Genomic DNA, 15,101 nt, shown 5'->3' with positions numbered 1-15,101 from the left:
AGAGAGTTTGTGGGATCCTGGCTCAGTCGGGTCGGTTAGACTCATCAGCTCAGGGCCCTTGCCCCCTCTACACGCAGCCCAGACAGCGCATTGGACTTCACCCAGGAAGCGCTGCCTAGTCAAACTCGCACAGACCTTTTCGGAGAATGTGAAGACTCCCCAACACTGCAGAATTCTGCATTACCCAGATTTTCAGAAGCGCTGTATTCCTGGTAGCAAACCCGGGTACTCTCCCAATGTCAGATTGGGATGTACCAAACCTAAGGCACCGAGAACAATGGGGAGTTCGGACAACTTGGTACTTGGGATGCAAGCGTGACATTTCGAAAGCGAGGTCTGCATATTTACCATGTTTTTCCTGAATCTTGTCAATCACATTAGTGTCACAAGGGACAGAATTTTCAAAGATATAAATAATTTCATTGGATTTATAAAAAAGGACAACATCAGGTTTGTTGGCCTGGATACGTCTGAGGCTGTATAAGGGCCTATTCCAAAGAATTTTGTATTGACCATTTTTCTATGACGTCCTCTACATATTCTGGGTCGTACCATGGATGGACCTGTGTCAAAACCACAATCATGGCGAAGACGGTAATAAAATGATCGAGAAACTCCATCATTTCTCTTAAGATGCTGTGTTTGTGCCAAAGCTGGACATCCACTCACAATGTATTAATATTAGCATAAGAATAAGTATTAGTATCAGTATTAATATTAATATTAATTTTTACACGGTCATAACAATAATATTCCGGGGCCGGACTAACTGGGTCTCGCTGTGTAGCAATGGTGTTGTACTATTGAATGATTCAAATGTCACAAGTTACATGATCCGAGTATGTTGGTGGTCGGTGTGTTCACATGAATCACTTACTTCTCATTTTTATATTTTAATTTCTGGTTTTCCTCAGTACTATGCTTGTCGTGCGATGCAGCTAAATAGATCGGAGGGTCAAGCTCGGGGACTTGGTTGATGGCGCGTTAATATAATATCACTCTCTGACTGATCTCTATGTGTGTCAGGGTAATGATAAACTCGCAGGTCGCAGAGGGCTGGTGAGCAGAGTGACAACACGGATCATGTTCAGGTACATAGTGACTCCATGTTCCGGTACATAGTGACTCCGTGTTCCGGTACATAGTGACTCCACGTTCCGGTACATAGTGACTCCATGTTCCGGTACATAGTGACTCCATGTTCCGGTACATAGTGACTCCATGTTTCGGTACATAGTGACTCCATGTTCCGGTACATAGTGACTCCACGTTCCGGTACATAGTGACTCCATGTTCCGGTACATAGTGACTCCATGTTCCGGTACATAGTGACTTCATGTTCCGGTACATAGTGACTCCATGTTCCGGTACATAGTGACTCCGTGTTCCGGTACATAGTGACTCCGTGTTCAGGTACATAGTGACTCCATGTTCCGGTACATAGTGACTCCGTGTTCCGGTACATAGTGACTCCATGTTTCGGTACATAGTGACTCCATGTTCCGGTACATAGTGACTCCATGTTCCGGTACATAGTGACTCCACGTTCCGGTACATAGTGACTCCATGTTCCGGTACATAGTGACTCCATGTTCCGGTACATAGTGACTCCATGTTCCGGTACATAGTGACTCCATGTTCCGGTACATAGTGACTCCACGTTCCGGTACATAGTGACTCCATGTTCCGGTACATAGTGACTCCATGTTCCGGTACATAGTGACTCCATGTTCCGGTACATAGTGACTTCATGTTCCGGTACATAGTGACTCCATGTTCCGGTACATAGTGATTCCGTGTTCCGGTACATAGTGACTCCGTGTTCCGGTACATAGTGACTCCATGTTCCGGTACATAGTGACTCCGTGTTCCGGTAAATAGTGACTCCATGTTCCGGTACATAGTGACTCCATGTTCCGGTACATAGTGACTCCGTGTTCCGGTACATAGTGACTCCTCACCTCAGGTGCCGACTATTTGATAGTCAGGGCCCCGGGGCTGGCAATTTTCATCGATTAAATAAAATGTGTACCCGAAAATTCTAGAAAAAAGTAGTTATGCTTCAGACTGTTGAATAAAATGAAATTGCCTGCGAAAGAAATATATTGTTGCCAGGTGTCTTTCGTAAAAAGATTCAGGCTCATTGTTTTAAATGCTCATAAGCAAAGACAGACTCGCACAAGCGCACAGTGACCTACCAGAGACCATATAATAGTTTTATATGGTCTCTGGACCTACACAGTCGTGACAAAAGTCAAATACGCGACGCCACACGCTCTTTCCTTGATCAATTTTACGTCTTTATTCAAGTCAGTATGGTGAAAATATGAAAGGTTTCCCTTTGTGCAAATAAACGTCAGTATGTTTCTTTACAGCGTTTAAACCGACTCGCGGTTGTACATTCTCTCAATAGCGACTGATACGCCTCAATGATTCTACCGACTTTCGCCACGAGGTAGAGTGTAAATATAGTCCCACTTCACCCGAGTCATTCAGCCTGGGGTCGCAAGCCTCCCGCATGTACGTAATATATCGATTACAACAAACACCGGCGCGCGCCGAACAGGCATGAGCGGGTGGCTAAATATAGACTTGGGGATTCCCAACAGTATTGGTTCTACCTGTCTCCAAACTGTCAGCATTTCTTATTCCGTCGTGTGTTTTTCTCATTGGCTCTTATAGTTTAGATATTTCGGAACCTGACGTACCACCTATTGTCCCTTGTGCACGATGTCACATACTTAATGTCTCTATAATGACGTGTCTCTATAATGACGTGTCTATTTGTAAGACGCCATTAACAATATCAGCGTCAATAAAAGCAATAAAATAAATGACAGCGCATTATAGCGACAGAATTGACATATGGATTTCAACATTTTTACTCTTTCACATTGTCGATTCAGCAAAGTTACTAATAACATTTATAAAACAGTTGGTCAAAACCTAATTTGAACGTGGTCATAGAGATACTATCACTGGATTGTCTGGTCCAGATACCAAGATTTTCAGAACGCGGTCATATAGATATTATCACGTGCACTTACATATTTCTTAAGTTAATTGGAAAATCTGTCCGAAATCCCTCTTAAAAGTCCTTATGCGACTCCGAGTGTACTGTGTGCATTCGTCACGCCGAAGTCCCGGGTTCGATTCCCCGACATGGGTACAATGTGTGAATCCCATTTCTGGTGTCCCCCGCCGTGATATTGCTGGAACATTGCTAAAAGCGGCGTTAAACAATACTCGTTCACTCACTCACTATGAATCACTATCAAATAAGCTCTGTTGATTAAGGCAGTAATATGACTGCGTGTCTTTATTTAGACTTAGACTTGTTTGAACATGCCAGGACTCCATACAGTATTACTCACTAGTTTTCATATCGTATTAGATAACATCCTATGGCTAAATATCGGCATTTTGTGAAGATGGAAAAAAAAATATATCTGCAAAACCAGATAATTGTATTATCTTAAATTATGAGCTTGCGTGGTTTTTTTAAACACCTTGCACCAGTGTAATATTTGTGGCAGGTAATTTCAAAAATTTTCAAAGGTCCGAATCATAATTATTTTTCTAAACAATTTGTAGGAACAATTCATTATTTTTCCATAAAATCCCAGCAACCCCAATGCTATTTATTCGAATCACCGTTATGATCGGGTGAGTTATTTGAACACGACTGGGTCACGTGATGACACAACTTGTGACAGTCGTGAAAAATAGTTTAATTTTTATCGTGTTCAGTTTCAGCGTGAGGTTCGTCACAGTAACAAGAACATGTAACACAACATATTCATCTTTGTCCCACAAGAAACGCGGATCTTCACACACCGACTTGTCGTCATACATACATGCATTCAGTGCGAGATAGGGGTTGGTAAGGGTTGGTTATCCGATACTTCACATTACTTGTGTGAGTGAGTGAGTTGGGTTTATCGCCGCTGTGAACATCATTTCATCCATACGACAGTGTGTCGGCGAGATATGGGAGGAAAGCACAAGGTGACGTAGATCCTGGATATATACAGAAAGCAGAAAGAAAGACGCCATGTGTATTATTTGCCATGACCTTAACCACCAGGTCCGTAGACGTTACAGGCCGCCGTCGCATGACAGGGAGTGTTGTTTGCACCAGGTCCGTGGACGTTACAGGCCGCCGTTGCATGGCAGGAGTGCTGTGTGCACCAGGTCCGTAGACGTTACAGGCCGCCGTTGCATGGCAGGAGTGCTGTGTGCACCAGGTCCGTAGACGTTACAGGCCGCCGTTGCATGGCAGGAGTGCTGTGTGCACCAGGTCCGTAGACGTTACAGGCCGCCGTTGCATGGCAGGAGTGCTGTGTGCACCAGGTCCGTAGACGTTACAGGCGCCGTCGCATGGCAGGAGTGCTGTGTGCACCAGGTCCGTAGACGTTACAGGCGCCGTTGCATGGCTGGAGTGCTGTGTGCACCAGGTCCGTAGACGTTACAGGCCGCCGTTGCATGGCAGGGAGTGCTGTGTGCACCAGGTCCGTAGACGTTACAGGCCGCCGTTGCATGGCAGGGAGTGCTGTGTGCACCAGGTCCGTAGACGTTACAGGCCGCCGTTGCATGGCAGGAGTTCTGTGTGCACCAGGTCCGTAGACGTTACAGATGTTCATGGTGTCAATAACTGGATTATCTGGTCCAGATTCGAATATTTAGAGACAGCCGTCATATTACTGGAATATTGCTGAGTGCGGCTTTAAACAACAAACAAACAAACAAACCTTCAGATGATAGTATATACAACTGTTTTTGTATCTCATAACACAAACAATATTAATGTGCAATTTAAATATCGATATCGACAGTGGTTCATATATAGTTATTTTTAAAAGATAACTGTGTATCAAGAGAATAACCATCTCTAACAATCAAAATATGAAAGATTAACCTTTCTGGAAAACTGTCTACAAAATAAGCACAGGGGGCATGGCCCCCCGTACACAGCCAGCAACTGTTGCCTTGATTACGTCACATGACGTGCTCAGTTTGATCATGTCCGAGGTCAACGGAGGTTACACCCCAAGTGAACATGATGATGCTTTCTGGGATTGAAACAAACGGTTCGTGTCATGATATAATTTATAGCGTCATAGATGCGATTATTGAGTGAAGTCATACGTCGTAAACATCGACTATTTTCTCAGTCTGTGACCAGAATATTAGTACTCTCGTCTTTCCGTATTATAAATATCATATATCAAGAATATATGTTGAATATATTCAGTTGTTATTCCTAATGGATAATATTTACGTTACGAATACACACCCGGCTAATATTGTCTGTGTATCACAACTTATACATATCAATTTTATGATATGCGAAACATACACAGGGTCAATGAGTGAGTGAGTGAGTGAATTGGGTTTAACGCCGCTTTTAACAGTATACCAGTTATATCACGGCGTGTCAGCTTAATGTGGGAGGAAAGCCCGAAGTGATGCAGGTGTCCGACGTTTACCACTTCGGTGAAACCCACGAGCACGGGTATGGTGCTGACAACTCTAAAAACATAATCGGGGCGAACCGGGATTTGAACCCACAATCATAGGTTTCTGGCGTGCCCAAGGGACGCAACTCTGCAGAGCGAATCGCGGCGCTTTAGACGACTGGGCCACCCGTGCTTCCTCACATGAAATGAGGTTCCCCTGTAACTGACACTATGATGTAACTATTTGGGCATTTAACATTGGAATTTCTGATAATCTGAAAAATTCCCGGACCCATTGGAATATGATCCGAGGTTGCTGACGTGGGTAAACATGCACAGCCAAGGATCCACTTGACCACAGCTAATGGTGAGCAGGCAGGGGTGAGGATGTGGGAGGAATGGGTGAGTGAGTGAGTGTTGTTTTACGCCGTTTTAGCAATATTCCAGCAATATCACGGTTGGGACACCAGAAATGGGCTTCACACATTGTACCTATGTCGGGAATCGAACCCGGGTCTTCGGCGCGACGAGCGAACGCGTTAACCACTAGGCTACTCCACCGCCCCGTTGAATAGGTGAGAGGGTGAGACGGGGGCAATACACGGGACTACTTGTAGGAGAGCGCCGTGATGTTGCTAGAATATTGCTAAAAGCGGCGTAAAACCATACTCACTCACTCACTTGTAGTATAGCTCCCTGACTTCAACAGTATCTACCTGAGTCTACATTTTTTATATATTCGATAGATTTACAAGCCACGAAACAGTGTTAAAGTCATCACATCCACAATCCGGAGGCGACTCCGATTCAGTCTTTATGTAATTGTGTAATAGAAGCCATACATTATGGAGGAACAGAGTTTCAGAAGTATTACAAAGCTTTTCAAAGCGAGACCATGCGTGACTGGCACCTAAAGCTGTTTGAGACGACATAATTGTGACAGCCACATTGGCCGTCCACAGTCAGGAAGGCTCCTCCCGCATATGTTACAAAACCATTGTAAACATGGCGGGGCTTCGATGAGCCAAGTATAGCTTCGAATGTTCACATGTGATATCGATCTATGATTGCCGTCACCACAGTACTATCTACAGGCACGTGTTCAGAGAGAGATATGAGAGTGTGTAAAGTGGGCGTGGCTACATGGAATCGGCGTGTATCAGCTTGTTATTCTTCTTGGCGTGGACTTATTTTAGTTCAACAGTTCCTTGGACAATTTCCAGACGTTGGTTCTATATTTGACCAAATTTATAAGTATAAAATGTTTGAACTATTGACTAGACGTCAGTCTTCAGACGGCTGCCACGTTGACCAAATCCCTCCTACTTCGACTTCTACACCGACACCTGCACACCTAACTCGTGAGTCATAATCTGTAACTGTTAAGTCATTTGTGGCAATTTTGAATGCTTGTATATTTCTATTTAACGCCGTACTCTGCAATAGTACAGCCATATGTAAATAAATCATGATTATTTTTCGGTAGCCGCTTAAAAACATAAAATTTTGTAGCATATCATTTAAAAATGTTAAATATTTTACAGGTCCAACATTGACGGCAAATGCTACTGATGGATTATTGTACACATGTTGTAACTTTCTTTCCAGAAAATGCCACTTTACGATCTCACCCAGACATTGGAAAAATGGGCCAAGAAACATAGCGACTTTTCCGAAGATGAGTTTAACAACGACCTGGCTCGGCTGGAGATTGACACAAGCAAGCTCCGAGTGATAAATCAACACGGACCCCTGGACCCAGAAGATGTTGAGAAGTGTTCGGGGGTCGTGTTCAAATCCAGGTACACCAACAACTCCGACGTCCCCCAGGAACACACCTTCACCATGGAGAGGCACACGGACGCCACGGTGACCACCACCTTGACCAAAGGCTTCACAACCGATGGCAGCGTTGGTGTTAAGGTAAAGGTACCAGACGTCATCACCAACGCCACCAGCAGCTTCGGCAATGAAGTGACCATCGCGACAGAGGACGTCAGCACCGTGAAACATTCGCTGGCTTGGTCCATCCACTCCAAGGTGAAGGTTGCACCCGGGAAGACGACAGTTGCAGAACTCAGGATCAATGAGGAGAAACATAAGGTCAACTTCAAGTCGACGGTCATCATGAAAGGTCGGGTCCTTGCCCGTGTCTACAGGGGCGACAGCGAAAAGCCAAAGGTGATAGAGTCAACGCTTGCTACCATCTTGTCTGACACCAATCCCCACCAGGCGCCTGATGTCCGTATTGAAATGGAGACTGGAAAGGTGACATGGGGTATATCTGGCACTCTCCACTTCCGGTTCGGTGTCTCTCAGGACTGCAAGGTCTATCCCGAAACATAGACACGTCCACTTATACTGGAAGGAAATCTAACGATGTGAACGAACTGGCCTTGAGTGCGTTTAGGTGTTTAAATCTGAAATAAAGAATTACAGAATTATAACTACGGTTATAACGAACACGCTTATAACGAACTAACGGATATAACGAACTAACTTTTTAGACCCGACTATATGCTGTAGGTATGCTGTATATATGCTTATAACGAATTACGGTTATAACGAACTAAAATTAATAGTCCCTTTGAGTTCGTTATAACCGTAGTTTACTGTACCTCTAGAGTAGATGGTGTAGATTGGAGATACACAGATTGATACACTTTGTCAACGACAACCTCCTGGTGTCCTATAGCAACACAACAGAGAATAATTATATCGTGTATTTTCGTATTGGCTTCAAACGAACTGAGTTTAAGATCTTGTTTGAATCGTACTATGGAGTCTGATTTGAGCTGGAATGTATTATAATTATGGATAGATATTTTATCAGTTACATCTGTAACTGTCATTTTTTTGTTGACAGTTGACTAATTTCGTGTGTAATCACGATTGAAATTGTTTTTGGGTTTTTTAAATAAAAGATTTTGGTTGTGTACATTGTGTTGTTGCTGTTTACTTAGTACAGTGGAAACGGTATTGAATATCTGTACATCGAACCCTTGGAGTCAAGTTCGAATCACAGATTTGTTATTATTATTTACCTTGGTATGTCAGTACCTTATTTACCGTGGTATATCAGTACCTTATTTACCGTGGCATGTCAGTACCTTATTTACCGTGGTACATCAGTACCTTATTTAACGTGGCATGTCAGTACCTTATTTACTGTAGTATATCAGTACCTTATTTACCGTGGTATATCAGTACCTTATTTATCGTGGTATGACAGTACCTTATTTACCATGGTATGTCAGTACCTTATTTACCGTGGTATATCAGTACCTTATTTACCGTGGTATATCAGTACCTTATTTACAGTGGTATGACAGTACCTTATTTACCGTGGTATGTCAGTACCTTATTTACCTTGGTATATCAGTACCTTATTTACCGTGGTATGTCAGTACCTTATTTCCCGTGGTATGACAGTACTTTATTTACCGTGGCATGTCAGTACCTTATTTACCATGGTATATCAGTACCTTATTTACCGTCGTATGTCAGTACCTTATTTACCGTGGTATGACAGTACCTTATTTATCGTGGTATGGCAGTACCTTATTTACCGTGATATGACAGTACCTTATTTACAGTGGTATATCAGTAACTTATTTACCCTCGTATGACAATACCTTATTTACCGTGGTATATCAGTACCTTATTTACCGTGGTATATCAGTACCTTATTTACCGTGGTATATCAGTACCTTATTTACTGTGGTATGTCAGTACCTTATTTACCGTGGTATATCAGTACCTTATTTACCGTGGTATGTCAGTACCTTATTTACCGTGGTATATCAGTGTCTTATTTACAGTGGTATGACAGTACCTTATTTACCGTGGTATGTCAGTACCTTATTTATCGTGGTATATCAGTACCTTATTTAGCGTGGTATGTCAGTACCTTATTTACCGTGGTATGACAGTACCTTATTTACCGTGGCATGTCAGTACCTTAGTTACCATGGTATATCAGTACCTTATTTACCGTGGTATGTCAGTACCTTATTTACTTTGGTATGACAGTACCTTATTTACCGTGGTATGGCAGTACCTTATTTACAGTGATATGACAGTACCTTATTTACAGTGGTATATCAGTAACTTATTTACCCTCGAATGACAGTACCTTATTTACCGTGGTATATCAGTACCTTATTTACCGTGGTATATCAGTACCTTATTTACCGTGGTATGTTAGTACCTTATTTACCGTGGTATGAGAGTACCTTATTAACTGTGGTATTATCGTACCTTATTTACCGTGGTTTATCAGTACCTTATTTACCGTGGTATGACAGTACCTTATTTACCGTGGTATATCAGTACCTTATTTACCATTGTATGACAGTACCTTATTTACCGTGGTATATCAGTACCTTATTTACCGTGGTATGTCAGTACCTTATTTACCGTGGTATATCAGTACCTTATTTACAGTGGTATGTCAGTACCTTATTTACCATGGTATGTCAGTACCTTATATACTGTGGTATATCAGTACCACATTTACCGTGGTATGACAGTACCTTATTTACAGTGGTATATCAGTACCTTATTTACCGTGGTATGACAGTACCTTATTAACCGTGGTATGACAGTACCTTATTTACCGTGGTATGTCAGTACCTTATTTACCGTGGTATATCAGTACCTTATTTACCGTGGTATGTCAGTACCCTATTTACCGTGGTATGGCAGTACCTTATTTACCGTGGCATGTCAGTACCTTATTTACCGTGGTATATCAGTACCTTTTTAACCGTGGTATGACAGTACCTTATTTACCGTGGTATATCAGTACTTTAGTACCACACTTATTCTCGTGTATCGTGATTATCATGATCACAGGGTAAATATTTACCACCTGATGCACCGCGTTCCTCGCACATATGGTGACACGCCTTGATGTACTTTAACTCCATTGAGCCCTGAGTAATGAATGAGTGAGTGAGTATGGTTTTACGCCACCTTGAGCAATATTCCAGTAACATAACGGAGGGGGACACCAAAATGGGCTTCACACTTTGTAACCATGTGGATAATCGAACCCGGGTCTTCAGCGTGACGAGTGAACGTTTAACCACTAGGCTACCCGACCGCCCGGTGGAACTTTGAAGTCAGTACACAGATTCATAAGGCGGCGAAATGCGAATAGGACGACCATTACGAGCATTATAAAATCGGATTTATTCAAAGTGTAACCATGACTCCCAGGGACAATAAACGACGTAAGGAAACCAACAACTCACTACACCAGCCCTGACAATCAAAATGCGATTTCCCTGCCTGATTAAATACGCCAATCACACACAGTGTGTCATGGACAAAGACTTGGAACGATATTCAAATCTTGAATTACACACGCGGCACTGGCCGGTAGCTAAATATAGACTGGGGAAAGCATACACGGTTCCTTTTGGGGTTGAGTCCCGTCCGGGATTCGAACCCACACCTGCCGGGGTGAGGCACCTAATCGCCAGCACACAAAGTCAGCGATCTAACCCACTGAGCCACCGAGGCTTCCACAAAATGAAAGTCCGACAACTGGTAGTCTAGATCACGTACTTTGAGTACCCCCCTGACAAGTGTAAATTGGCACGGCTCCCATGGCCGAAAGCTATGAATACACAATGTTATTTAGAAAGTGGTCAAATGTAACTAATGTTATATTTGGGATAACACTTTCTTAGTAAAGTACAGATTCTGGCAGGTGTGGGTTCGAATCCCGGATGATACTTAACTAAGAAAGTGTTATCCCAAATATAACATAAGTAACATATTGATATATATAAAATGCCATGAGCTACCTTGGGTAATAAAAGTTCTGTAATATTCATGGGGGAACATTGACATAGCATCTGTATTAGGAAGCGTGCATGGCCATCAAAATGTTCAAAATGCCATCCAAAAAGTCAGGTACTTGCAGAGAAGAAAAAATAGAAGTTAGAATAATGGTATTCCACTCAGGAGAAATGTAAGACATCGTTTCATGATGGTAGCACATGTTGTCCTGTCAAGTATAGATACAGCTGGGAAAGTTGACCAAAGATGGTCCTAATCATGAAATGAATATATTTTATCACCAAGGTGAAAAAGCATCAATTTTCAGTGAATATATTGAGTCACATGGACAACTAATAAAACAAACAAAACACCGTCTTTTAGTAATGCCCTCTGTTTGTCCAGTTGACAGAGACTAGAGAGTAAATCTGTCGACTGCTAGCAAACTATGTTTACTGTATATAGGTCGCACTTGAGAACGAGGCTTGTTTTTCACGGGAAAATATATCAGTTGTAAAATTAAGACTGGGCTCGCACACTGTGAGGGAGTCTATATTAGATGTAGATGTAGATTCCCGAGTTACAGTTAGTGCCACGTCGTTCACCCCATGGCGCGAGGTACCATCGAGCCAGGTCCACACTGTGATTCCAATAATCCCATAGTTAGAATGCGTCATGGCGAACCCTCATGTTGGGTCTATTTCTGTAAATGACATAGATCCCGAGGCGTCAGAGAAAGCTCATGTATCGTAGTTGTGGTCTGCGTTGTCGTTATTTCAGGCTAAGACATGCATAAAGTGCAGACCCTGACGGAAGGACTCCATTCCCCGGACATCATCGAGTTGGACCACTTCTACCCAATTCTGCCGACAGCCACCCTTCTACGTTGGTAAGTGTCAGCTGATCAATAGTTTACGTCATTAATTGTCGTGTTGTGCTACATGTCCAGGTTTAATGTATCGTTACCTTGGTGCAATAGAATAGTATGTGGGTTTATGAGTAAATTGAGCTTGTCACTTATATTCCCTTATTGTGACTTATTTTTACATTTGCTTGTTGGCTTGAAGTCTCTTACTGGGTTAATTTTATATCCAATTTCTCTCTTTATGAAAAATTGTTTCATTACTTCATGTAGAGTTTTGATGTCTTAACTGAAACGTTAAAAACATTTTCAGAAACGTTGTCCCTTTCATATGGTTAGGCTTAAGATGTAGTTAGAATGGAGTAACTTTGGGTAATTGTTAATACATGTATTGGTTTTGTCAGAACATGCCAGTTCACGACCTCCATAAGCCACTGGAAGATTGGGCCAAGAAGTGGAACAACATCAGTGACGGGGATTTTACAAATGGTGATGTGAGGCTAGAGGTTGAAACCAAGAAACTCCGTATCAGAACCACAGACCCAAAGTTCTGCACTAAACCCTCGCTTGCTACTGGCTCTCATTCTCCATCTGGTGTCCTGTTCAAATCCAAATACATGAACAGGACGAACGCCACCCAGGAACATACATTCATCATGGAGAGACAGACCGAGGCCACAGTCACGACCTCTTTGTCAAACGGCTTCACCAGAAACGGTAACGTTGGAATACAGATCAGCGTTCCTGACGATGTCTCCAATGCAACGGGCAGCTTCGGGTCGGACGTGAGCGTGGAGACAGAGGACGAGAACACGGTGAAGCACTCTGTGGGCTGGTCCGTCACCTCCAAGGTGAACGCCCTGCCTGGTAAGACAACGGTCGCCGTCCTCAGGATTAAAGAGAAGACGTATGACTTCACCTTCCAGGCCAAGGTCACCTTGAAGGGGCGGGTTCTGGTACGGATCATGGATGGCAGCGGAACAGTTCTACGGGTCATGGAGAATGACCTGGCCACCATCTTGGATGAAGATGACGAATTCAAGCAAACACCGGGTGTCGCCGTTGACACCGGATCAAGGAAGGTAACCTGGGACGTGACTGGGTCGCTTAACTTCCGGTTCGGTGTGTCGCAGGAAGTGGAGGTGTCCTACGAGGACGAGCAGAAGAAGTAAGTTCAGCAGAAGCAGTAACGTCACTCTAATGGTGACACCCTTCTAACCAGACTCTGTTGGACGCTTGTTTAACTCCTTATGCAGATATAACCCAAAGTTTGTGTGTCAACTTGTTACCAGGTCTGTCAGGACCCTGACTGCCAGTTAGTTCGGCCCACAAATGAAACATCTATTTATCTACGTCTGTATGACGACTGAAATAAAATCATGGTGATTTTTCTGAGTTTTATATTGATGCCGGGATCTCGGCTTTTATGGCAGCCATTTTATAATCATACACAGGTCGGTGTAGGATGTTAGTTGTATGGAAACATCAAAATACCAATATGTAAGTGAGTGAGTGTCTGGGCAAACCAGTGGTTGATAATATGAGCACCGCTTCTGATGGACGACATGGACACCGCTCCTGGTGGACGACATGGACACCGCTCCTGATGGACGACATGGACACCGCTCCTGGTGGACGACATGGACACCGCTTCCGATGGACGACATGGACACCGCCTCTGATGGACGGCATGGACACCGCCTCTGATGGACGACATGGACACCGCTTCCGGTGGACGACATGGACACCGCTCCACCTCACAGAAGTGCGATGACATACATCAACCAGGTGACACTGTTCGTTTATTGCTTAACGCCGCACTCAGCAATATTCCAGCTATATGACGGCGGTCTATAAATAATCGATTCTGGACAAGACAATCCAGTTATAAATATCATGAGCATCGATATACTCAATTGGGACGCGATAACATGCATCAGCAAAGTCAGCGAGCCTGACCAAAGATGCTGTTATTCGCCTCTTACGATTAGTATGGGTTGCCGGAGACCTACTCTTACCCGTATCTTCACTGGTCGGTCACACACTGAGGCACCATGACACACAGTTGACCACGTCACTTATTGTAACCACCAAATAACAGGTCGGCTTGAACCACAAGTATTTGATCTTGGGAACCTTTTCTTACCCTGATTCAGAAGGTGTGAGCCAGACAATCGACAGTGAAAGGGCTTAAGGCGAAGGGATGGTGCGGCCTGATGTCCGTGACGCAAAGATCCTGTTGACTCCTTCACTTTTATTAATTTACCTGCATAATTATCAACATACTATCCCATACTATCAATCAATCTACATGTTGTACTTCAAGGTGTTCTTGCGGGGACACAACAATACATGCTGTCTAAACTATGGGTACCGCTGACACAACACTATATGCTGTCTAACTATGGGTACCAATGACACAACACTATATGCTGTCTAACTATGGGTACCGCTGACACACCACTATATGCTGTCTAACTATGGGTACCGCTGACACAACACTATATGCTGTCTAACTATGGGTACCAATGACACAACACTATATGCTGTCTAAACTATGGGTACCAATGACACAACAATATATGATGTCTAAACTATGGGTACCGATGACACAACAATATATGCTGTCTAAACTATGGGTACCAATGACACAACACTATATGCTGTCTAAACTATGGGTACCAATGACACAACAATATATGCTGTCTAAACTATTGGTACCAATGACACAACAATATATGATGTCTAAACTATGGGTACCGATGACACAACAATATATGCTGTCTAAACTATGGGTACCAATGACACAACACTATATGCTGTCTAAACTATGGGTACCAATGACACAACAATATATGCTGTCTAAACTATTGGTACCAATGACACAACAATATATGCTGTCTAAACTATGGGTACCGCTGACACAACAATATATGCTGTCTAACTATGGGTACCGCTGACACAACAATATATGCTGTCTAAGTATGGGT

The 15,101-nt window shown here is 43.2% G+C and overlaps 2 protein-coding genes across 2 annotated transcripts; both read left to right on the top strand.

The window, feature by feature from the left end:
• The first annotated feature begins 6,683 nt into the window (after positions 1 to 6,683).
• On the top strand, positions 6,684 to 8,359 carry LOC124137334. The gene is made up of 2 exons (XM_046503600.2): positions 6,684 to 6,820; positions 7,068 to 8,359. Exon 2 carries the CDS (start codon positions 7,071 to 7,073, stop codon positions 7,803 to 7,805), a length of 735 nt encoding a protein of 244 aa, XP_046359556.2. The 5' UTR covers positions 6,684 to 6,820; positions 7,068 to 7,070; the 3' UTR covers positions 7,806 to 8,359.
• A 3,618-nt stretch (positions 8,360 to 11,977) lies between these two features.
• On the top strand, positions 11,978 to 13,501 carry LOC124137333. Its single transcript, XM_046503594.2, has 2 exons — positions 11,978 to 12,138; positions 12,516 to 13,501. The coding sequence occupies exon 2, from the start codon at positions 12,519 to 12,521 to the stop codon at positions 13,281 to 13,283; it is 765 nt and encodes a 254-aa protein (XP_046359550.2). The 5' UTR covers positions 11,978 to 12,138; positions 12,516 to 12,518; the 3' UTR covers positions 13,284 to 13,501.
• Positions 13,502 to 15,101: the final 1,600 nt, after the last annotated feature.

The sequence above is a fragment of the Haliotis rufescens genome, unplaced genomic scaffold (genome assembly GCF_023055435.1).
Source record: "Haliotis rufescens isolate VD_foot unplaced genomic scaffold, xgHalRufe1.0.p SCAF_26, whole genome shotgun sequence".
NCBI classification, from domain to species: Eukaryota; Metazoa; Mollusca; class Gastropoda; order Lepetellida; family Haliotidae; genus Haliotis; species Haliotis rufescens.
This window is presented reverse-complemented; position numbering and strand designations above follow the sequence as displayed.